Below are 26,321 nucleotides of genomic sequence, written 5' to 3' on the forward strand. Positions count from 1 at the left end.
TTTCCTTTATTTGAGAGACAGCTTGAGAGCGAGGGCACACTAATTAGGCAGGGGGGAAGAAGCCGGGGGAGAAGCAGACTCCCTGCTGAGCAGGGAGCCTGACATGGAACTTGATTTCAGGACCCTGGGATCATGGCCTGAGCCGAAGGCAGAACCTTAAATGACTGACCCACCTAGGTGACCCTTAAATGTACACTTTAAAGCTTATGTGCTTTCTGGTAATCTTTTGAATCCTCATGCTCTTCAAAGGGAGACAGGCTTTTCCCCTGCTGCACAGTTGGAAAAACTGAGGATTGTTGTGGCATCTTAGTTCACATAATAATCCTGACATAATTTTGGAGATGAGGAAATGGAAGTCTAACAAGCGTGAATAACGTGTTCACAATCACACAGCTGAATTAGTGGTAAGGCTGGGATTCGATTTTAGTTCTGACAGTTCTAAAGCTGTGTATCTTCTCCTTCTATCTCTATTATTTTGTCACTAGATTTGATATCTGTGCCCGGGAGGCGAGGATCACAAGCGCCTGGTACCTTCATTATTTACCTACTCTGCTACTTCCGAGGCAATACTCTGAGCAGTCCCTAGTCAGTTTCCTCCTACTGGAGCTCTCCCCTTCCTTGTTATTCAGGGTGTTGTCAGCCCATATGGTTTAACTCCAGCGCTTACTCCTGTTAAATGTCTCCTGCATGTCTGTGTTCTAGCAGTAGTTCCTGACTTTGACCTGAAATAAAATTCTTATGTGTTTGCTCATTTCATCTATGTTACAATGACCAAAATTAGATATGCATGAAGTCAGTGCTAAAATGGAAATAAACAACAAAGGATGAAACAGATATTGGGAATATCTTCTCCCATTCCGTGGGAGAATGAATTCTTTGTTTTGTTGACTGTTTCCTTTGCTGTGCAGAAGCTTTTTATCTTGATGAAGTCCCAAAAGTTCATTTTCGCTTTTGTTTCCTTTGCCTTTGGAGACATGTCTTGAAAGAAGCTGCTGTGGCCGATATCAAAGAGGTTACTTGCCCATGTTCTCCTCTAGGATTTTAATAGATTCCTGCATCATCCAAGATCATAAAGAACTCCTCAAACTCAACACTCAAAAAACAGATAATCATGTCAAAAAATGGGCAGAAGACATGAACAGACACTTCTCCAAAGAAGACATACAAATGGCTAAGAGACACTTAGAAAAATGTTCATTATCATTAGCCATCAGGGAGATTCAAATCAAAACCACACTGAGATACCAACTTAACAGCAGTTAGAATGGCCAAAATTAACAAGACAAGAAACAAGTGTTGGAGAAGATGTGGAGAAAGTGGAACCCTCTTACGCTGATGGTGGGAATGCAAGTTGGTGCAGCCACTTTGGAAAACAGTGTGGAGATTCCTTAAGAAATTAAAAATAGAGCTACTCTATGACCCTGCAATTGCACTACTGGGTATTTACCTCAAAGATACAGAGGTAGTGAAAAGAAGAGCCATATGTACCCCAATGTTCATAGCAGCAATGGCCACAATCGCCAAACTGTGGAAAGAGCCAAGATGCCCTTCAACAGACAAATGGATAAAGAGATATGGTCCATATATACAATGGAATATTATGCCTCCATCAGAAAGGATAAATACCCAACTTTTGTATCAACATGGACAGGACTGGAGATTATGCAGAGTGAAGTAAGTCAAACATAAAGAGTCAACTATCATATGGTTTCACTTACCTATGGAGCATAAGGAATAACAGGGAGGACATTAAGAGAAGGAAAGGAAAAGTGAATTGGAGGAAATCAGAGGAGGAGATGAACCATGAGAGACAGGACTCTGAGAAACAAACTGAGGGTTTTGGAAGGGAGGGGAGTGCGGGGATGGGTGAGCCTGGTCGTGGGTATTAAGGAGGGCACGTATTGCATGGAGCACTGGGTGTGGTGCATAAACAATGAATCTTGGAATACTGAAAAAATAAAATTAAATTAAAAGAAAAAAAGAAACAGATACTGGGAAAGTAAAAACTCTGGTCATTATTTTCCATTTTCATTTATATTTAAGTCTTTATGAGACAAGGAAGATGACTTTCATGTCTAAACACTGGAATAACGTAAATCATATTAATACTATTACGATCACTATCATGTGCTGAAGGAGATTCCAAAGGAATATGAATGAAAAAATAGCATTTAAGATTTAGCTTTCAGAACACAGATACATCTCAGAGAAACTGTGACCCCAGCATACGTGTATTTGAGGTAATATTTGTATAATTAGTAACTCTCACGGCAATAGGAAACAATTGCTCTTTGCATATGTTGTACATTAGCTTTCTGAGTCAAGAATTTCACATTGTTGTATAATAATTTTAAGTTCAGTGTATGGCCGTTATGCAAATAGATGTAAACTTCATTACCAGATGAACTTTAAAAAGGTGTAACAACTACTAATTACGTATTAACACCAATGTCAACAAAAACAGTCCAACAAATGTAGAAGCAAAGTAACAAAAATATAATTATTAATATAGCTGTCCTCTAAGAATAAGCTATAGTGTCATCAGGCTTATAAAAAATGCTCAGGTCACTGTTTTTATTTTTTGTTCTTTATGATTCTTCCCTATACAAACAGTGGCTAATTCTGATCATTTGTCCTTATTTAATCTCCCTATGAACAAATTTGCTGATACTGAATACTATTTTCAGATATATCAGCATTATCATCATCTCATTAAATAGGTTATGATTATTACTGAAAACTCATCAAGGTTTCAAGGCTATTAATGGTTTCATCAACTTAAAAATCTAGTTTTGGAAGTAACTGGTTATAAATCTGTCCTTTTATTGGCAAACAGCAACCATACACCAGTGTTACTCTCAATATCTCAACAGGGTGCTTATCACGCTTACATTTTATGTGAGAGCTGGAATATAGACTTTACAACAGATCTGAAACATCATCAAATATTGTGACAATGCTGTTATGGTAACAGCCTATACATGGCATTAAAAAAATTATTGGCTGGTCGTAAATAGTACCTTCTTCCAAACTGAATTGTAAATGTTCTAGAGGCTAACATGATAACAAAGTGATCATCTTCACATGGCGTCGCACAATCTTCCCTCAAAGTTCACAGACCCTTCTTATTGTCTCTCCCCAAACAATTCTGCAGGGTGATTAAAAAAAAAAAAAAAGACTTAGGTAAGTAGTTACAACAAAGAGTGAAAAAGAGATTCGTAGATATTACAAGGAAAAAAATTATCTCTTCTGTGTATGGTTATTAATTATGAGAATAATCAAATGTGAAAACATGGATTGAGAAAGTCTCAAACTTAAAAAAACTACAAAGTTTGTGGGTTTTATTTGAAAAAAAAAAAAAAAAAGTCTAAAGGGGAAAAAATAACACTCTTGGTAAGTTCATTTATATCCCTGCCTTAATCCATTTTGCTTTTGTTTCACAGGTTATACCAGGAAAACAAAATTTCTCAAATTCCCTTCTTACAAACCCAATTAAGATTTTTGGCAAAGAAAGGATGAAGGGACACAAAACCCCCAGATGGGATGGACTCTTTGAATGTGTTTTTTTCTTCAGATATTTGCCAACTTCTCAAATTATACTCTTCTCTGATCACAAGATGATATCACTTAAAACTGGAGGAAAATGGGAAGAAATTAACCTTAAGAGATCATTTGCACTTAAGAAAGCAAAAGTCTACACTGAGGAAAAAAAAAAAAAACCTCATAAAATGGAGTTGGAATAGTTACTGCTTGCAGAAGAGAGGTTCACCAATCTCTTGCTCAGGCTGAGCAGTAATGGATTGATTCAGAGCAACTTTAACAATGTTAACATTAACCAACCAAATCAGAAGACAGGATTAGAGGAGGTATTTTGAATGATAAGGTACCACTTTCACATGTTTGTATATATCTTTTTGTTTTGTTTTGTTTCTTGTTTTTTGTTTTTTTTTTAAAGATTTTATTTATTTATTTGACAGAGAGAGATCACAAGTAGGCAGAGAGGCAGGCAGAGAGAGGGTGAAGCAGGCTCCCTGCTGAGCAGAGAGCCTGATGCGGGGCTCGATCCCAGGACCCTGAGATCATGACCTGAGCCGAAGGCAGAAGCTTAACCCACTGAGCCACCCAGGTGCCCCTGTTTGTATATATCTTGACATTTTAGGTAAAAATCACAGCTTTGCCTACTGAATGGGAGAAGATATTTGCAAATGATATAACTGACAAGGGGTTAATATATATTACATATTAATATACAATATTAATTATTTATTACATATTATAAAATATATAAAGAACTTATGCAACTCAACACCAAAAACCTCAAATAACTGGATTAAAAACAGGCAGATGACTGAATAGACATTTTTCCAAAGAAGACCTATGAATGGCCAATAGACACATGAAAAGATGCTTAACATCACACTGTGGGAGATGCAAATCAAAATCACAATGAGGTATATCACCTTACACCTATCAGAATGACTTGTATCAAAAACCCAAGAAATATTAATGTTGGCAAGGAAGAAAAGAAAAAAAAACCTCATGCACTGTTGGTAGGAATGTAAACTGGTGCAGCCATTGTGAAAACAGTATGGAGGTTCCTCAAAACATTAAAGATAGAATTACCATATGATTCAGTAATTCCGTTACTGTGTATTAACCCAAAGAATACAAAAACACTAATTTAAAAAGATATATGCAGGGCGCCTGGGTGGCTCAGTGCGTTAAAGCCTCTGCCTTCGGCCCAGGTCATGATCTCAGGGTCCTGGGATCAAGCCCCGCATTGGACTCTCCGCTCAGCAGGAAGCTTGCTTCCCCCTCTCTCTCTGCCTGCCTCTCTGCCTACTTGTGATCTCTGTCTGTCAAATAAAGGAATAAAATCTTTAAAAAAAAAAAAAAGATATATGCACTCCTCTGTTTACTGCAGCCTTATTTACAATAATCAAGATATGTAAACAACCCAAATGTTCATCCATAGACAAACAGATAAAGAAGATGTGGTGTGTGCATGTTTGTGTATCATGGAGTATTACTCAGCCATGAAAAAGAACGAAAGCTTGCCATTTGCAACAGCATGGATGGAGCTAGAGGCTATAATGCCGTGCAAAATAAGTCAGATATGGAAAAACAAATAGCATATAATTTCACTTGTATGTGGAATTTGAGAAACAAAACAAATGCACAAAATGAAAAAGAGACAAACAAAAATACAGACTCTTAAATACAGAGAACAAACCAGTGGTTACCAGAAGGGAAGTGGGTGGGGGATGGATGAAACAGGTGATGGGGATTAAGAGTACACTTGTGATGAGCACTGAGAAATGTACAAAATTGTTGAATCATTATATTGTATATGTGAGACTAATATAATAATGTATGTTAATTATACTTCAATTAAAAAAAGGGAAATAATCTTGCACTTACCCAAAATAAAAGTGGATATGAAGATTAAAAAAAAAAGTCATGGCTTTAATGGAGCTGTTATTCTGGATAACTCCCTTAAGTAAAGGGTGATTTTCCAAAATAAAATTTGAAAACTGGCAAGTGCTGCCTATAATCTTCAGTTAGTTTTGCTTTTCTTTTCTAGAAGAGAGCCAGGGCAAACAAGGAAAGACAAAGACTCTATCTTGAAGGGATTGTTTTCTAATATTTATTTAGTGCTTATAACAGGGAGGGGACCAAATGGGGAAATCCAGACAGATTTTAAAAATGCAAAGTGGGTTTCATTTATGGTAAGGAAACCAGCTTTCCCCTCTTTCACCTTTATTTCCTTAATATTTTAATGGTCACTTTACGGTTACTTTATTTAAAGTAAATCAATTATGCAAAACTGAGAAAGCTAAGTTTCCCAAGGAACTCTAAAGATAAAATTCAATTATTAAGGTTGGTTTGACAATAGAAGTAAAATTCATGAAAGGCAAGTTGATATAGCTTTTTACTATAGACGGTCTACAGCAATTTTTTTGCTTCTCAAGTAGACTTCAGAAGGTGAATATCAAAGTGTATGAGCCACTTTTAAGAAAACGGTAGTCATTTAATGACACTTAAATCTCAGAATCTTCTACAAGGTCTCATACTGGACAATGGAGGATGAGTAGGGGAAAAAATGTGTCCAATCAAGAAATAACTACTAGTATCTTATGGGGATATAGAGCTTTTCTTGTTTAAAAATATTTAAAGTGCCTTCCTGTATTGTAGACAATCTGGTTTAATGCTCAGAAGGTATTATAACTCTCATTTAAGTAATGAGGAAGCCAAGGTGCGGGGATGTCAAGTCATCTACCTGGCGCTTAGAGAACTGGCAAACTATGGAGCCAAGAGGTCTTCTGTTCTACAAGCAATTATTTTTTATGGGAAATTGGTTTTACAGGTGATGAAAGAGCAGACACATGGGGCAGTGTGGTAGGAGACCTCAGGGATTAGCACAGAACCACCACCACTCTTCCAGCTGGAGGGACAAGGGTGGAGACAGTGTCATGGACCCCAGAGCTAGGGCCACCAGGTGGAAAAAAAATCCCTGGCTTTGGACCTCCTGCCTTCAGTCTCCTCCTGTGCCTCCTGTTGCTGAACTTGCCCAGAGGAGAGAAAGTGGGCTTGGGAAATGTAGCTCTCTGAGACTGAGTGAGCAGAAGTAGGAAGACAATGGATCCAAGAACACAGTCTCATGACCGAACAGGCCAAAGAGCAGAGTTCTTAATGATGGGGAATCTGGAGAAAAATTTCCTGATTTTGAATCCAGCTCTGCACCTAGTTTCTAGTTCAGTGACTTTAGATAGATTATATAACACCTCTGTTATTGGGTCTTGTTTTCCTCACCCGCAAAATAGGGTAAGAAAATATTTTAATTTAGTGGGTTGTGATTAAAGTAAACAGAGTAACATATATGAAGCTATTAGCTAAGTGCTTGGTCCAGGGCACATCTTCAATAAATGTCTCCCCTTACATATTTTAAAAATAAAAGAAGAATGTAGATCAAGGCCTTAAATGCACTAGTGAACAAGGCCCAACTCTCAGTGTGGCACTTGGCATCTCTAGGATGGGTCATTTTTCAAAGAAATAGGTGTAACAACTCCTTTCTGGGGAAGGAATTACTCCGAAAATCTTTTTAACATTTGTTATCAAGAATGCATAAGCTCCAAACAGAGGTGGTTTTGGGAGGGGAAAGAAAAAGGGTTGAGGGAATCCCACTGTCATATATATTCTTCAGGGATTAAGAGATTAGCAGTTACCATAACGGGGACACTCAGCGATGGCCACTGGCCATAAGAAAATGAGGGAATATTCCTGCTTCTCTTTTCTCCTTTCAGGGATCTAAATGTTTCTGACCTCTTGGCAAAGTCCACTGGTGTGGATACTCATCCTGTTGAGTACAAGCTGACCTCACAAATGGGAGAGAAAAAGTTCTATTTCTAGGCCAAAGGCTTCTTAAGTCTTCCTTCATTTCCATGGTGGCTCTTGAAGGATGCCCTGGAGTAATTCTCATCAGGCCATGGTGAAGTCACCAATTTTAGGACCTGCATTTGTTTGCTTGTTTGTTTATTTTTAAAGATTTTATTTATTATTTGATAGAACACAAGCAGGGGGAATGGCAGGCTGAGGCAGAGGGAGAAGCAGGTTTCCTGCTGAGCAAGGAGCCCGGTGCGGGGCTTGATCCCAGGACCCAGTGATCATGATGAGCTGAAGGCAGATGTTTAACCAACTGAGCCACCCAGGCACTCACAAGGACCTGTGTTTTAAAGATGGGGAAAGGGTGGTCTTGCTGAACATCTAACCACCTACTCTAGAACACGTAAACTGAGCTCTTGGTGTCCTAGGTTTGAAGCACACAGGGTATCCACCCTTCTCTGAACTGCCCTGTTGTCAAAGTAGATTAGTTAAACTTGCAACTCAGCTAGGAATACCACATTACGTATGTATTTTGGATTGCTTCTTGGCTGGCTCTAAATCAAGGCTAAAGTGGCTGGTTAAGAATAAGTCATTCTTCCAGCAGAACTTCTACAGAGGAATGTATGCTGATGATAACAATGATAACTCTAATAGGTATAATTTCTTGAGTGTTTCCTATCAGCCAGGTACCATGCTAAGTATCCTACGCATTCTATTTAATTCTACTGAAAACCCGGTGGGCCTGGTGTCATCATTAGTTTGACTTTATAGGTGAAGAAAAGTGAGCTACAGAAGGGTACCATAAACTGTTCAGGGTCATAAAATCAGTTAATATGAGATTCTGAGTTATTTCAGGTCAGACTGACTCTAAGGTCTATCAATATAGTATCTGCTTGCCCTTTGCCAGGCACAGTGCCAGACCCTGGACAATTAACGGAAATGAGTCCTGGGACCAGTGCTTCTCCTATGGTGAAAAGACTGTAGAGCTGTGATTGCTAAGAAGTTCTGATAGCCACAAAAGCTGTCAAATTCTCAGGATAAATCCAAACCGAGAGCAGAAGAGCACAGGCTCTCCATCTCGGGAGGAACTAAGAGGTCCAGGGCTGCCTCTGGAATGGTCTTTTCCCCCAAATTCTCCCCACATGTGGTCAAAGAGTGGCTGGGAAATCAATTCAGATTGGGGGCTGCCAAATCAAGAGGGAAGCGATAGATTTAGCATGGAGGAATGCAGGCCACGAACTCTTGCTGGGCTGGAGGGGAAGAGAAAGAAAAGCTAAAGCCCTTGACTCTGTGACTTTACTAACAAAAGGTTTTTTCCCATTTCTGTCTTTAAATCCATGTTGGAGGCAAATCATGTATTTGAATGCCATAGGTTTTGACCCAAGATGTCTAAAACACTGGGACAGAAGTAGTGTGAGGTGAGACTTCAAATTTTGACCTTATTTTTTGACATGAATAGAGCAAACATTGCCAATGGCAAGATGAAATGTTTATAGAACCAGTCTGTTTTTCAATCTTGTCACTCTTGTGGCTCAATTCTTTTGCTTAAAATTTCACTAAAACTAGAATGCTGTAAGTTAGCATGTTGGTAACTCTCCACGCTATGACTGTCTTGTATTTTCATGCAATGTCCTCATCTTCACCCTTGAGGGAAAAATCTGGTTTCCTTAATCATTTTTAAGAAGCCAGGACTGAGGGGCACCTGGGTGGCTCAATGGGTTAAAGCCTCTGCCTACAGCTCAGGTCATGATCCCAGGGTTTTGGGATTGAGCCCCGCATCAGGCTCTCTGCTCAGCAGGGAGACTACTTCCTCCTCTTTCTCTGCCTGCCTCTCTGCCTACTTGTGATCTCTGTCTGTCAAACAAATAAACGAAATCTTTAAAAAAAAAAAAAAAGAAGCCAGGACCAAGTGCTTCTTCTTGATTTGGGAAGGACAAATAACCCAAACAGCTGACATAGTAATTAGTATTTCAGGTCCACAAAGTGCAGGTCACGCACCTGAAGTTCTGCGTGTTCTTTCAGGAGTCGGTCGTATTCTTTTGAAAGTCGTTCTGACTGCATTTTCATTGTCATCACATCATTCTGTGCCTTAGAGAGGGCTAGAAAACAGGGGATAGAATTTTAAAATTTTTATTTTGAAATAATTTTAAATTTACAGAAAAGGTACAAGACTTAAATAGAAAGCTCCTTTGTAGCTCTTGCTCAAATTCACCAACTGTTAAGATGCGGTACATTTGTTACTGTATTTTCTCTCCACACATGCAAAATTATTTTCTTGAATCATTTGAGAATAAGTTACAGACATCATGCCCCTTTAGTCCTTAATACTTGTGTATTTCCTAAGAAAAAAGGTGTTCTCTAACATAACCATATAGCATTGTTAGCAAATGTAGGCAATTTAACACCAATATAATACTTTGTATCTAATCTACCATTCATGTTCCAGTCTTCACTACTGTCTCAATTACGTGCTTTCTATAATTTTTTTTTGAATCTAGATCCAGCCCTAGAGCAAAGATTAGCATTAAGTTGTCATGTTTCTTTGGTTTCCTTCAATCTGGAATAGTTCCTCAGCTTTCCCCCAGCATTCCTCTCCCCTTTTGTAACATGGACATTTTAAAGAATACAGGTCATATTTTTTTCAATGGAATGTCTTTCATTTTGGTTCTGTCTGATGTTTGCTCATGATTAAATTCAGGTTATGCATCCCGCTTACACTCAAATATCACATAAGTGATGCTGATGTTGGTCAAGGTATTACAATAAGTGGCCCATCTGCCTCTCACTGGCTTTTCCATTTTATACTGATTTTCTTCCTCATAACTAAGAAGGAGTATATAGGAAGACAAGACTATGTAAGTATCTTGCTCCTTGTCAAAATTTGACCTTATAGTTAGCATCCACTGATAATTCTTGCCTAAGCCAATCTTTATTGTGATGGTTGTACAATGGTGATTTTCCAGCTTCACCATTCCATCCACATTTATCAGTCAGCATTTTACTATAAACAAGGGGCTTCCTTTCTTTTCCATCCACCCACCCAACTATCTATTAATCCATATATCATCAGTATGAACTCATAGGTTCTTATTTTTTCAACAGCTTATAATTCATGATTTACTTAATTTCTCCCAGATATGGCCAGTGGGAACCCTGTCAAGCTGGATCTTACATCTTCTGACTATGTCCCCATCATTTTATGAGTACTCTATTTTCTGGCATAAGATGTTCCAGGCTCATCCTAAATCTTCTCTGATTCATCCTGGACTCAATCAGTATAGTACAGAATTTATTAGAAGGGTATGCTTTTGAAAAAATTGAGGAAGAAAAAAATATTTTTCATTCTCACCAAAGGAAGAGTGGCTGTATTTCTTTCAAAGCAAAGACAATCCTTTCTTATACAAAGTTGAAAAATATAAGGGTGTGTGACACTTAAAGACTTTACCTCAATATGATACACAAAAATGGCTCTACATTAGCCTCTGTCTACAAGGAGCTACAGTCTTAGCAGATTAGACAGAAGTTTAAAAAATATATCTGTATATCATAAACATTAAAGTCAGCACATTATGGAGAAGATAGCGAGCAAATGTGTAGAAAGGAAGATCAGCACAAGATGGTTTGGAAAAATTCTGCAAATCCTGAACTAACTCTACATATGATTCTGCATATGTAGTCTTTAGAAGTTCTGCATTTATAATCTTTTAGGGTAGAAGTTTTAGTAAAAAAAAGTGGGATTTATAAATTAGAGTCACTTTTTAAGCATAACAGGATGAAATCATAGGTTCTATTTATAAACAATCTGGTTACCTTTCCTCTTGAAAAGACACCATATGGGTATTTTTACGTATATAAGTCACTTTCAACTAAAGTGGCTTTTGTATCAGCACTTTCTAGACAATGTTGTCAATAAGCTTCCTGTATTATAGGACATTTATTGGACACATCTGTGCTGGGTAATATAGCAGCCTCTAGCTGAAAGCAGCTATTTAGCACTTGAAATGTGGTTAGTGTAACTGAAGAACTGAATTTTAAATCACACTTACCATTTATTTATTTATTTATTCATTCATTCATTCATTTATTTATTTATTTATTTATTTATTTATTTGGAGAGTGCATAGGGGGCAGAGAGGGAGAAAGAGAATCTCAAGCAGATTCCATGCCAAGTGCAGAGCCTGTTGCAGGACTCAATGTCAGGCAGGACCCTGAGATCATGATCTGAGCTGAAATCAAGTGTTGGATGCTTAACCAACTGAATCACCCAGGTGCCCCAATTATACTTAATTATAATTAAATTTTTTATTTAAATAGCCAGGTGTTGTATGTAAGGGTTGTATGTAAGTGTTGAATCAATAGATTCGAAACCTGAAATTAATATTGTACTGTATGTTAACTAACTAGAATTTAAATAAAAACTTCCAAAAGAAAAAGAAAAAAGAAAAAAGACTGGGAAATGTAGCTGAATTCCCTAATACCTAAAACAAATACAGAGTTAGGTCAAATGAGAAGACAGAAATGTGTTCCAAACAAAAGAGTGAGACAATACCTCAGAAAAAGAACTAAATGAAAGGGAGTTAAGCAATCAACCTGATAAAGAGTTCAAAGTAATGCTCATAAAGATGCTTATCAAACTCTGAGAACTTCAACAAAGAAAAAATATAAGAAAGTACCAATCAGAGCTGAAGAATACAATAACAGAAATAAAAAAAAATACACTAGAGGGGATAAACAGAAGATCTGATAATATAGAAGAACAGATTAGTGATCTGGGTAATGAAGATCACACAAACTGGGGTGTCTGGGTGGCTCAGTCAGTTTGGCTCAGGTCATGATCTCAGGGTTGTGAGACTGAGCCCTGCATTGGGCTCTGGACTGGGTGTGGAGCCTGTATGAGATTCTCGCTCTCCCTCAGCCCCTAACCACTCTCTAACCCCTGGTCATGCATTTGCTTTGTCTATCTCAAAAAAACAAAAAAAAGTCCCCTAAATAGAACAGAGGAAGAAAGAAGGAAAGAACGAGAAAGAGAAAAAGGGAAAGGAAGGAAGAAAGGAAGGAAGGAGAAAGAGAAAAAAAGAAGAAAAAGAAAACAGAAAAGGAATTTAAAAATGAGGACAGTTTAAGGGGCCACTGGGACAACACTGAATACTAACATTCACATTATATAGGTCCCAGAAGGACAACTGAAAGAGAAAAGGGTATATATATAATAAAAAAAGGGCATCAAACTTATTTAAAGAAATCATAGCTGAAAAATTCACTAAGCTGAGGATCTTCCCAAGTCTAAGAAGCACAGCTCCCAAACAAGATGAACTCAAAAGAGATCTACACCAAGATACATTATAATTAAAATGTCAAAGACTAAAGATAAAGAATCTTAAAAGTAGCAAGAGAAAAGCAATTAATTGCATATAAGGGGATTTCTATAAGGAAATGAGTTGATTTTTCAGCAGAAACTCTGCAGACTAGCACAGAGTGGCAAAATATATTCACAGTGCTGAAATGAAAAAACATAACCAAGCACACTCTAACTGACAATGTTGTCATTCAGAACTGGAGGGGAAATAAGAAGTTTCCCAGCCAAATAGAAGTTAAAGGAGTTCACCACTTTACAAAAAATATTAGAAGGATTTCCTTAAGAAAAAAAGAAAGGAAAATTATAACTAAAACTGAGAAAATATATGAAAGAAAAAAATCTCACTGGTAAAAAGTGAACATATAGTGAAGGTAGTAGATCAACCACTTGTAAAGCTAGTGTGAAGGTTAAAAGACAAAGTGGTGAATAAACTATAACTACAATAATTAGTTAAAGATACACAAAATAAAAGGATGTAAAACATGATGTCAAAAACAAAATATTGGGGGTAGGGAGTGTTCAAACACATGTAGTGTTTGAAGAATTTGTTCAAGCTTAAATGATCATAAGTTTAAAATAAACTGCTATGTTCACAGGTTGTTATATATGAATCTCACAGTAACCACAAATCAAAAACCTATATTAAATGCACAAAAAATAAAGAGAAAGGAATCCAAACATAATACTAAAAAAAGTTATCATGTCACAAGGGAAAAGAGCAGGAAGAAAGAAACAAAGAACTGTAAAACCACTAAATAATTAAAAAAATGGTGGTAAGTACATAATTACTTTAAATATAAATGAACTAGGGACGCCTGGGTGGCTCAGTTGGTTAAGCGGCTGCCTTCGGCTCAGGTCATGATCCCAGCGTCCTGGGATCGAGTCCCGCATTGGGCTCCTTGTTCTGTGGGGAGCCTGCTTCTCCCTCTGCCTCTGCCTGCCACTCTGTCTGCCTGTGCTCGCTCTCTCTCTGACAAATAAATAAATAAAATCTTTAAAAAAAAAAAAAAAAGCTTTAAATATAAATGAACTAAATGCTTCAATCAATACATAGGTGGCTGAATGGATTAAAAAACAAGACTCATTTATATGTTGCCTACAAGAGACTCACTTCACATCTAAACTGAAAGTGACAGAATGGGAAAATGTATTCCATGCAAATGGAAATGAAAAGAAAACTGGGATAGCAATACTTTTATCAGACAAAATAGACTTTATTTTTTATTTTATTATTTTTTTATTTAGAGAAAGAGAGTACAAAAGTGGGGGGAGAGTGAGGTGCATAGAGAGAGGGAGAGAATTTTAAGTAGACTCTGCACTGAGCACAGAGTCTGTTATGGGGCTCCATCTCATGACCGATATCATGACCTGAGCCAAAATCAAGAGTCAGATGCTTAAGTGACTGAGCCACCCAGGTTCTCCTAGACAAAATGATCTTTAAAAGAAAGGCTGTAAAAAGAGACAAAAATGGGTATTAAAGGGATCAACTGAATAAGAAGTTGTATCACTTCTTAATAATTACACACCTAACATAGTAGTACCAAGTAAATATTAACAAATGCAAAGGGAGAAACTTACAACAACATACTGATAGTAGGGGACTTTAACAACCACTTACAGCAATGGATAGATCACCCAGACAGAAAATTAATAAGGAAATATTGGTCTTAAATGATACATTAGACCAGATCAACTTAATATATACAGAGCATTCCATCCAAAACCAGCAGAATACACATTCTTTTCAAGTATACATGGAACATTCTCCAGGACAGATTACATGTTAGGCCACAAAAGCAGTCTCAACAAAGTTTTTTTTTAAAGATGTTATTTATTTGAGACCCAGCAAGCAAGCATGAGCTGTGGTCGGAGGAGGCAGAGGAGAGGGAGAGGGAGAAGCAGATTCCCTGCTGAGCAAGAAGCCTGACACAGGGCTTGATCCTAGGACTCTGAGACCATGACCTGAGCTGAAGGCAGACGTTTAACCAATTGACTCACCCAGGTGCCCCAGAAATCTCAATAAATTTAAGAAGACTGAAATCATATCAAGAATCTTTTCTGATCACAACGGGATATGACAAGAAAAAAACTGGAAAAAAGCACAAATACAAGAAAGTTAAAAACATGCTACTATATAACCAACAGGTGAATGAAGAAATCAAAGATGAAACAAAAAAATACTTGAGACAAGTGAAAAGGGAAATATGACATTCCAAAATCTACAGGACGCAGGAGAAGCAATTCTCCTGAAGTTTATAGGCTTCCCTCAAAAAAAAAAAAAAACCAAAACCAAAACCAAAACCAAAACAAAACAAAACAAAAACAAGGGAAAAAAAAACCAAGAAAAATTTAAGGGAACTAGAAAAAAAAGAAGAAACATAGCCCAAATTTAGTAAAAGGAAGAAAATAAAGATCAGAGTGCAATTAGTGAAAAAGAGACTAAATAAGCCATAGAAAAGATCCATGAAACTAAGAGCTGGTTCTTTGAACAGATAAACAGAATTGATAAACCTTTACCTGGACTTATTAAGAAAAAATAAGAGAAGATTTAAGTAAAACCAGAAGTGAAAGAGAAGTTATAAACAACACTACAGAAATACAAAGGATTATAAAAGACTACTGTGAAAAATTACATGCCAACAAACTGGCCAACCTAGAAGAAATGGATAAATTCCTATAAACATACAATCTTCCATGACTAAATCAGAAAGAATTAGAAAATGTGAAGAAAAAAAAAGAAAAAAATCTGAATAGACCAATTACTAGTAATAAAATTACAGTAATAAAACTCCCAACAAACTAAAATACAGGACCAGACAGCTTCACCAGTGAATCCTATCAAACATTTAAAGACAAGTTAATATCTATTCTTCTCAAACTATTCCAAAAAGAAAAAAGAGGATGAAACACTTCCAAATTCATCCTGAGGCTAGCACTACCCTAGTACCAAAACCAAAGACACTACAAAAAAAAAAAAAAAAAAAAAAGAAAGAAAGAAAATTAGAGGTCAGTATTCCTTGTAAGTCTAGATGGAAAGATCCTCACCAAAATATTAGCAAACTGAATTTAACGATACTTTAAGTGATCATACACCACGATCAAGTAGGATTTATTCTAGGGATGCAAGGACGGTTCAATACCTGAAATCAATCAATATGATGTACCACATTAACAAAATGAAGGATAAAAATCACATGATCATCTCAACAGATGGAGAAAAAGCATTTGACAAAATTCAATATCCATTTAGGATAAAACTCTCAACAAAGTAGATACAAAGAAAAAACGCACCTCAAGATAATAAAGGTTATGTATGACAAACCCAGAGCTAACCAACAGTGAAAGGCTGAAAGCTTTCCTTCTAAGATCAGGAACATGACAAGGATGCCCATTCTTACCATTTTTATTCAACATAGTAATGGAAATCCCAGCCATAGCAATTAAGCAAGAAAAAGAAAGAATATGCATTTAAATTGGAAAGGAAAAAGTAAACTGTCACTATATGCAGGTGACATGATACTATATATAGAAAACACTCAAGCCTCTATGAAAAAACTATTCATAGAACTACCATATGATACAGTAATCCACTTCTAGGTATTTAACCAAAGAAAATGAAAACACTATTTTAAAAAGAAATATGCACCCCTATGTTCATTGCAGAATTATTTATAATAGCCCAAATTTGGAAGCAAACTAATATCCTTCAACAGATGATTGGATAAAAAAAAATGTGGTGTATATATTTATAGTGGAACATTACATAGCCTTAAGAATGAAATGTTGCAAAAAAACAAAAAAGAATGAAATGTTGCCATTTGCAACACGGATGGATCTAGAGGGTATTATGCTCAGTAAAATAAGTTAGAGAAAGAAAAATACCATATAATTTCACTCATTGGTGGAATCTAAAAAACAAATGAACAAACAAAACAAAAACAGAGAACAAACTGATGGTTGCCAGAGGTGAGGGGCAGGTGGGAGAGATGGATGAAACAGTTCAAAGGGATTAAAAGGTACAGTCTTCCAGTTATAAAATAAAGATGTGGGGATGTAATATACAGCATGGGGAATATAGTCAATAATACTGTAGCAACTTTGTATGGTAGTAGATGGTAACTAGACTTACTGTGGCGACTATTTTATAATGTATATAAATATCAATCCACTATGTTGTACATCTGAAACTCATACAATATTGTATGTCAATTATTCTTAAAAATATAGAATACTGGCCAGGAGCTTGTACTGAATAGGAGTTGGTCTTAATGTTAAAAATGATATATACTTCAATTTCTGAATAAATTTTAGATATCATCTCATCAGTTCCTTATTTAAAGCGAGGAACTGTTAGGAGATAGAATGAGTCAGGAGGTCCTACACATCTATAAAAGAAGCTGGAAAACCACTATGCAGCCTATCCAGAAGTTTCTCCTGATCACTACATATGAAGGTATGGCAAAACAAATGCAGGCAAATCCCATTTTTCTGGCACTTATCAAGCCAAGGTAGGAGCTGTGTTTCTTATTTTGTTTTGTATCTCAGCAGATATTAATAAACCTAATGATTACTATCTTATTTAATTCACTTCAATTAAGAGAGGCTGTTATTGTCTAGGAGCCTTTTGGACTGTCTCCCAGTCCTTTCTCTATCTCTTGTTTTATAAAAATTATAATATTCTGCTTTGGATGCCTTCCACCTCCTTCTGGAACTGCCTTCGTGACTAAGGGATTATATAAACTTGTTATCTGACATTTGCATATGCTTATTTCATCTTGAATCATTTTATTTTGGAAGTAGCATTTATAGGAAAGACATTATTAAACAAGGAGGCTTGAGGTGATACATCTAAGTCACTATTTCAATTTTCTCATCTGCAAAAATGAGTTGCTATCACTTGCTGGTGGCTTTATGGAAATGTTGAGATATTTCATGAGAGTATTGGCCAGATTCAGTTAGAAGCCGGGTTATGTTCTAGTCAACAGGAACTTTCTGAGGCATACACATCACTTATTAATATAGAGAAACCCCAAATGATATTACAGTGAGATGTAAACCAAAATGTTTGCGTAAAATATTTGTGTAAAATGACATGTAAACAGGTCAATGATATTTGTAGTTTTACAAATGCCAAACTCACATTTGTGGAGCTGTTTGCACAGTGGGAGAAGCTGGTGAGACTAATGCACTGTGTAGATGTATCACTATGATTTCTACTTGAGATAATAGACACCACCAGCTAAGCTCTGCCAGGGAATGGAAGAGAACATTCTAGAGGCATTAGCAAGACAGCTAAAGTTGGCTGTTGTACAATAGGTATAAGGACTGCAACAGAGGAAATAATTTTTTATTTGAAAATTTTCCATACATCTAGTGTTGGTTTCTTTCAGTTTATTTGGTTCTATTTTGGGGACCTTGAGAGTGAGGTATATTGGAGTATTTAATACTTAATCCTCACACATACTATTCTTTTGCCAGTGATCAATGACTGGTGTGTTAATCGACAGCAATGCTTCCGAGACACTTGGAAAGTAGACACACAAACTCTGGTTCAGTAAGGAACATAAACTGCAGTTTTAATTATATTATGGCTACGCTTTTTGGTACATGCCTATATTGCCAGTTACATGTAAATCAGCTCTGTTGCATTCATCACTTCCATTATCACCCACTCTCTTTTAACCTTATATCCATCTGTTGATAAGCTTTGCTGATTCTACTTCTTTTCTATCCCATCGGTCCATCCACTCTACTCTGTCACCACTGCCCTCATCTCTTGTTTAGACTGCTGAAATGGGTTCCTCATCTCGTTTCCTGGCTATTCTAATTCACTGCCCACAGTATTGTCAGAGTGATTGCCCCTCTGCCTAAAACCCCTTCAGCAGTGCCTGGGAATGTGAACATAGCAACCCGAGGCCCTTCCTGACGGATCCTAGGCCTTCTGCTCCCCTCCTGCCACTGCCGCTGTCTTACGTTATGCTCCAGTCACAATGAGCTCCTTGTTGTATTTCAGAAGTGCCATACTCTCTTAGTTATCCGCTGCTCATTTCATTAAGACACCTTTGCTCATCGACCTTCACCTCCCTGCCAGGCTCATTTATTCCCTTTTCCTCTGGCTAATTAACATTATTCCTGCAAAATGTCAAGAAATTGCCCTTGATCTCCACTGTCGGTTTCTATGTCATCTGGAGCTCACCTAAAATATAGCGCCCACCATGTTGAAGTGTAGCTATGTCCCCACTAGAGAAACAGAACCGTGTCTTGTCTCTCTGTTCTGAGAACCCAGCACCGTGCTCAGCACACAGAAGGTACTTAAAATATGTTCCTTGAAGGAAGGAAAAAAATGGGTAAATGAAAAGTTTAAGCTCTAAGCATTTGAAAAATTCACTTGTGTGTAACCAGTTCTTTTCCTGAGATTGTGATAAATGTCAGGTAAACAATGAAGTATCACTCTATTCACCTGATAGGAATCCTGGTTGCAACTGAAAACAATTATATCTTTAATCAAAGAACAAAACATTCCTTCCAACAGTGGAATGATTAAGTAATGGGGATGAAAGGTACAGCACAGGAAATAAGGTCACTGGCATTGTAATAGCACTGTATGATGAACAGATGATAGCAACACTCACAGTGACATAGCATAAGGTACACAATTGTCAAATCATTGTGTTGCACCCTTGAAACTGATGTAATATTGTGTGTCAACCATACTTTAGCTAAAAAAATATCCTGGATAGCTGGAGAGTCACAAAGCCAACAGACCATTTTAAAATATTTTGATAAAAATATAATCATGTTACAAATATCTCACGCTAGGGGCGCCTGAGTGGCTCAGTGAGTTAAGCCTCTGCCTTCGGCTCAGATCATGATCTCAGGGTCCTGGGATGGAGCCCGCATCGGGCTCTGATCATGATCTCAGGGTCCTGGGATGGAGCCCGCATCGGGCTCTCTGCTCAGCAGGGAGCCTGCTTCCCTCTCTCTGCCTGCCTCTCTGCCTACTTGTGCTCTCTGTCAAATAAATAAATAAAATCTTTTTAAAAACCCCACAAATATCTCACGCTAATTCAAATTTAAAAACAAAACTAAACAGTATTACAGAATCCAGTTCAATTAAGAAAAAAAAAAAAACAAGACTAAAACACTGGCTCTAGGAATGGGGCTGGATATATGCAAGATAAGCCTTCAGCATCTTGTAGTGTCAGATAAGGGAGTACTCAAAAAATGAAAATAAAACAAAACAAATCCACAATAATGGGGATATATATGTCAAAGGGACATGGCAGCCAAATGAAAGAGCTCTCCATGGCTAGAGCTGAAACAATAAACATAATAAAAATGTTAAATTTGCAATCCAAAGTATTAAGAGGAATAGCCACGAGTCATAAAGACAGAAAGAAAGAAATAGTGGTAAACAGACAAATCTCTGCAGAAGAGCTCCAAATAATTTATATAGACACTCCACCCTCAAGGGGAGTAGCCATTTTTTTAAAGAACCATTTATTCATTTATTTACTGGAAAGAGAGAATACACGTGCATGCAAGCAGGGAGAGGAGCAGAGAGAGAGAGAGAGAATGTCAAGCTGACTTCGTGATGAGCATGAAGCTCCACTCAGGGCTTCATCCCACAAACCCAAGGTCACGACCTGAGCCAAAACCAAGAGTCAAGACGCTCAACCAACTGAGCCCCCTAGGCTCCCCTTAGAGTAACTATTTCTTAAGTGTTAGCTGTGACTTCCTTCCAAAAAGTGCATTATGGAAAGAGGGAATAAAAAAAGTAACTTTACAGTAAAGAACCCTGACAAATGCCACCAAAGACAGGTGGTCAAGGCCAACCCCCACAGTGATATATCGTGTTGGTATGTACTCTTGATGTAACATGAAGAGAGTGGCACTTGACCTCTGTGACTTTCCTCTCAAATCCTACAACCCTAGTCTAAACACAAGATAAATGCCAACAGAGAAATATTCTACAAAATACCTGACCACTACTTCCCCAAACTGTCAAAGTCATCAAAAATAAGGCAAGTCTGAGAAGCTATTCTAGCCAAGCTGAGCCTAAGGGAGATATAACTATCAAGTACACTGTGGTATCCTGAATGAGATCCTGGAAAGGAAAAAAAAAATCAGGTGAAAACTAAGGAAATCTAATGAAACTAGGGAATTTAGTCAATAATAATGTATGAAAACTGGCTCATTTAGTTGTATAAATGTACCACATTAATGCAAAAATCAATAATAGGGAAATGGAGTATGGGGCACATGGGAAAATTCTGTACTATCTTAGCAGTTTTTCCATAAGTCTGACCTTTTTTAACATATAAAATTTATTTAAAAAAAGCACAAGGGGAACACAATAAAACAAAACACTACACATACAGGATCAGATAATACAACATTCATTAGGCTATAAGTACTATCTAAGTAAGAACCTATCAAATAGGATATGCGTGATTCCTTTGTTCTAACTAAAGAAAAAATTAGTTGAAATTCTCTTTTGTAAAAAATCTTGATATGTTTTTCAATCCCGTATTACAGTATGTATTAAAAGAACAAACAAGGACCAAGTGGTACTATTTTAAAAAGTCAGTGAGTAAACAGTATGAAGGTGCATAAAGGAAAAACAGATATTCTAATAAAGAAGCATGGGCTTAATACATTAAATATTTAAAATCAGAGTTCAAAAGAAGAGCTGTTATGCAATCATGTATTAGGGTCATATGTACAATAAACATAGAAGGGCAGTGAGAAATAAGCTCCTTAACAGTGATGGCAAATCTTCCCCATTTCATCAAGAATATGAGGAAAGGGGCACTGGGGTGGCTCAGATGGTTAAGCATCCAGGTCTTGATTTCAGCTCAGTCATGATCTCAGGGTCATGAGATCATAAGATCTCAGGGTCATGCTCAGCATGGAGTCTGTTTCAGATTGTCTCTCCCTCTGCCTCTGCCCCTCCCTGCCCGCTCTCTCAAAAGAAATAAATACAATCTTAAAAAAACAACATGAGGAAGGAGATTTTTCTTCTGGTCTCTAACTGCTGACGTTCCTGTTGCTTATCACACAAAAGAAGCTGTTACACAGATGAAGCTGTCCCAAGACAACGGAGTTCCCACTCATCTATCCCTTCAAAAACTTACTCGGCATCAGGCATTTTTCTGAGTGCTGAGTGAGAAGATCGCTAGGGTCTCTATTCTCATAAAAGCCATTTTCTAATCTGGGAGGAAGACACAATACAGAGACCAGCCAAGTACTAAGTGTCACACAAAAGTCCAGACAGATTGCTGGCTGAGGGACTGGATGGCTATGAGACTGGGTAGTCATGAAGTTTCTCTAGAGAGGTGGAATTTAAGCTGCCCTCTGTGCTGTCTGCTGAGAGAGCCTATAAATAAATGACGCCCCAGTAGGAATGGGCACATCCAGGATCCAGATCCTATTTTCTAAATCCCATTTTCTGCTTAAAGGAACCAAGGCTCTCTGGAGAAAGTTGATTCAAGGGATGGAGAAGGGTAAGTATAAGGTGAGCTTGCAATGTCTCATTATACCAGAAAGTAAGTGTCTACAGAATGGGGAAATGACAAAATGATACGAGACCCCACCTGAAAGACTCCGACTGCCAATTCTGAGACAAGCTGAACAAAAAGCGCACTGCTCATAATGGATTCTAACCCACTGAAAGAATTAAAGAAACACATAAATAACAAGGGGATGAAGGAGGACTCCTCCTTATCACAGAATGGCATCTGACGAATGTAAAAGGAGTGGGGGAGTTAGGAAATCAACATGTGGAAAATATCCAAATAGTAAGTGAGAGAATAATACAAAGAGGGTGAGAGAACAAGATAAGGCAAATGTAAAGTGTTATCACTGTGGAACTGAGTGAAGGGTGCAGAGGAATTTCTTGATATTATTCATGTATCTTTCCTGTGAGTTTGAAATTATGCCTGAATAAAAAGTTAAAAGGAGGGGCACCTGGGTGGCTCAGTGCGTTAAAACCTCTGCTTTCGGCTCAGGTCATGATCTCAGGGTCCTGGGATCGAGTCCTGCATCGGGCTCTCTGCTCAGCAGGGAGCCTGCTTCCCCCTCTCTCTCTGCCTGCCTCTCTGCCTACTTGTGATCTCTGTCAAACAAATAAATAAAATCTTTAAGAAAAAAAAAAAAAGGTTTAGGGGCGCCTGGGTGGCTCAGTGGGTTAAGCCTCTGCCTTCGGCTCAGGTCATGATCCCAGGGTCCTGGAATTGCGCCCCACATTGGGCTCTCTGCTCAGCAGGGAGCCTGCTTCCTCCTCTCTCTCTACCTGCCTCTCTGCCTACTTGTGATCTCTCTCTGTCAAATAAATAAATAAAATCTTTAAAAAAAAACAGGTTTAAAGGAAAAAAAAAGAAATCTGGTTCTGAAGTAGAACAGAGAAACAGAGGCAGTAACTGGAGGAATAGGAGACGAAGGGAAGTTTCTGTTTTTGTTCTGTTGCGTCAGAGATCCCAGAGGATGTCTGCAGGGTGACAGGAAGTGCAGGAGTGACTGCAGAAGCAAAGTCCTGGAGACTGGGATCCACAGCACTGGATGAGGGATGGAAACCTAATCCCTGGGAACCCATGAGCCCAGTGGCTGGAGGACGGTAGTTTGGTGGTGAGAAGATGAAGTTGTTGTCTGATTAATTCTTTGTTCCCGATGAAAGAGGGTAAACTTAGAATTTCACAGTGTGATGAGATCTGATAGTTTTGGAGTGTGGAAAGGAGATTTTAGAGAAGTGCAACAGAATGGTCATGCGTGTTGATGGCCCACAGAATTTAGTGACCATTTATTTAAAGCAAAAAGTTGGTCCCTTCAGCAATGGTGACATGTTTGGGTGCAGGTGCCAAGTAGGTGAAGATGTGAAAATTAATCAGGACTAGGTCCTAGAGAGAGCCAGGGAGTAAAGAAGGAAGGGGGAGCGGGGAGTGACGGGGTAAGGAGATGAAGGAGATGAGTAGTTTAGCAAGAACATGATTAGGATAAACCATGAAATCGGAACCGGGTAAGGAAGGAAGAGAAGGCACAAAAGTCAGTGTTTGGGACACAAGCCTCATACTGGGGACACAGAGTTGACTTAGACGTGGCCCTGGCCTTCACAGCACTTAGGGTCTTGAAAGAAAGACAAATGAATGAAAAAGAAATTTCTACAGAGCGTGCTAGCACATAAGCAAGCACACAGCACTATGGAGGCCCACAAGGTGTTCCTCAGTCTAGACGGAAGGGAGTTTTGGGGAGTCTTCTTAGACACGGCAGTGTTGGAGCTGAAGAATGAGTGTAAGCTAACGACAAGAGTGAAGGATTAAGGAAGGAGACCTGCAGTCCTGGGCAAATGGGAGAAGTGTGGAAACACCACTGTAAGAAGAACTCCCAACTCCGATATTTAATGGAGTAGGAGTATAACATTTAGATTGGATAAGGCTGGGGGACAGAGCTGGAGATGATGGTGGAGGCCAGATCACAGAAGATTATGTGTGTCATCCTGGAGAGCTGCAAAGGTGACAGGCACCAAGGAAGAGTTTTAAATAGCGCAGAGGCATCATCAGATCCGTGGTGCTGAAAAACTACGCCGGTGGCAATATGAAGAAGCCAAACAAAAAGGCACAAAGACCAAACGGGGACGTGTTTTACAAGACTGCATTCTCTGCAGGAGGAGGATTAAGACATCTCTGGAATGGAAACAAAGCTGCACAACTAATTATATCACAGAGTCAACATTAATAAATAAAACCAAATATAGATCTACTTTTCTCCTGCACAGAACAAAGGGAAAATGAATGATTACTCTGCATATATGAGTGCCTGCCCATACATTCTGGGCTACTGGGAACATGGGTGAGGTTCATGAGTAAAATCGTTTTGGGTTTTAGAAAAGACATGGATCTTAAGGTGTGTAGATATTTCAAAGTTTACTGGTACTCTGGGCCAGGGAACTTGATAAATGGGTTTCCTAATTTCCCCACTGTGTGTGCTGTTGGTGAAAAGAACATCAATAAATGCATAAAGACTTCCTCAATTAATCTTAATTAGGTTGCTTAAATGCTTAAGAAAACAATTTTGGACCTGTTACTTAGCAAAGAATAATTATAAACTACATTAATATGCTGGCTTTCCCCTTAAAAATCAGGATGTACATTTTAGGCAAAGCACCGTGTTAAGTACAGGTTATACCAACTGCTTTAGAAAGGGTACACTTTATAAAAGCAAGGTCATCTGTAAGCAGAAGAAATACATGACATCTAGAAGAATTATCAACCCATCATGAGAATTGAAGGAGTGAATTTGTGTGGACTATAAACAAAGAACTAGCTTTACTATACATAAATATATATAATTTCTTAAATTATCTGATCAATATTCAACAAGCAATTAGGTACACACCAAATTTTATAACAATATTGATGGCAGAAGCAATTTTTTTTTCAGCATCACCTCATTTAAACAGAAAAAGATACTCTTTTTTATTTAAAGACCTTAAATATGGGTTCCCAGACTATTTCTATAAAGGGCTGGAGAGTAAATATTTTTTTCTGTGCCATGCAGACTCTGTCTAGTCTACTCAACTCTGTAGTCATAGAAAATATGTGAACGAATAAGCATGGCTTCATTCCAGTAAAATTTAATCTGTAAAAACAAGACAGCAGGCAAGATTTGGCCTATAGTTTGCTGGCCCTTGTCCTAAAACAACACTTGTTAAGTGTTATCAGTTTCTCTTAAATCATAAATTTACTCAGAAGAACTACAAGATCCATATCATTCTGAAAATTTTAAGAAGACTCCTAAAAAGTATCCCATTTTAACTATCAATTTTCCTTATAGAAAGAACAAAGGCTATCCAGACAGGGGGCTTGCAATGAGATTTAATTTTAGAAAGAAGAGACTTTTCCCCCCTCCTTTAGTTTTCTAGCAATCTAGCTGACAGCTTTTGATTCAGGAACCCAAAGCAGAGATAATTTGGAGAGGATGACAAATTTAATTTTGGATAGGCTGATCTGAGACTCTGGTGATCAGGCAACCTCTAAAGCAAAATCTTTTTTTTTTTTTTAAGACTTTATTTTTAAGTAATCTCTATACCCAACGTGGGGCTAGAACTCACAGCCCTGAGATCAGAGTCATGTGCTCTACCAACTGAGTCAGCCAGGTGCCTCTAAAGCAAAAAACTCATGCTCTATCTTCGAAAGCACAAACAAACCCATTTCACTGTCCATCACCCAGACACACTGGGCATTTAAAACACATTGGGCTCAACTAATAACTTTCCAAGACACCCACAGAAAAGAACAGAGCTGTTATTTTACTTCGGTTTTGTAAACCAACCACAGATTTAATTAGCAAATGAACAAGTCAAACATCTAACACTGGCATGTTATACCACTGATCAGACTCTGAAAGGTCTTTTTCTCTTTTTCAATTTAGAAGCTTGGGGAAAGATTTTACCTTAAGTCTGACTGCCTTTTCATTATGGTGTACCAAAAAGGCAGTATTACGTGGATTTGTAAAGCAAGATACTGTCAGAAAAATTATCTCCTAACTTGAGGAAAAGTTTTTAAATTAGTTTTGACAAAATTTTTTA

The 26,321-nt window shown here is 37.8% G+C and overlaps 1 protein-coding gene across 1 annotated transcript in view; it reads right to left on the reverse strand.

The window, feature by feature from the left end:
- Positions 1–2,803: 2,803 nt before the first annotated feature.
- Positions 2,804–26,321, reverse strand: part of LOC111155275 (B-cell receptor associated protein 29) — a 48,142-nt gene continuing 24,624 nt past the window's right edge. The window contains exons 7-8 of the mRNA XM_022515402.1: positions 9,382–9,482; positions 2,804–3,148 (exon numbers count right to left, since the gene is read on the reverse strand). Of these exons, the coding sequence (XP_022371110.1) occupies positions 3,113–3,148; positions 9,382–9,482 (137 nt within the window). The 3' untranslated portion in view covers positions 2,804–3,112. The remainder of the gene's footprint in view (positions 3,149–9,381; positions 9,483–26,321) is intronic.

This window comes from Enhydra lutris, unplaced genomic scaffold (genome assembly GCF_002288905.1).
Source record: "Enhydra lutris kenyoni isolate GAN:26980312 unplaced genomic scaffold, ASM228890v2 scaffoldscaffold40, whole genome shotgun sequence".
Classification (NCBI taxonomy): Eukaryota; Metazoa; Chordata; class Mammalia; order Carnivora; family Mustelidae; genus Enhydra; species Enhydra lutris.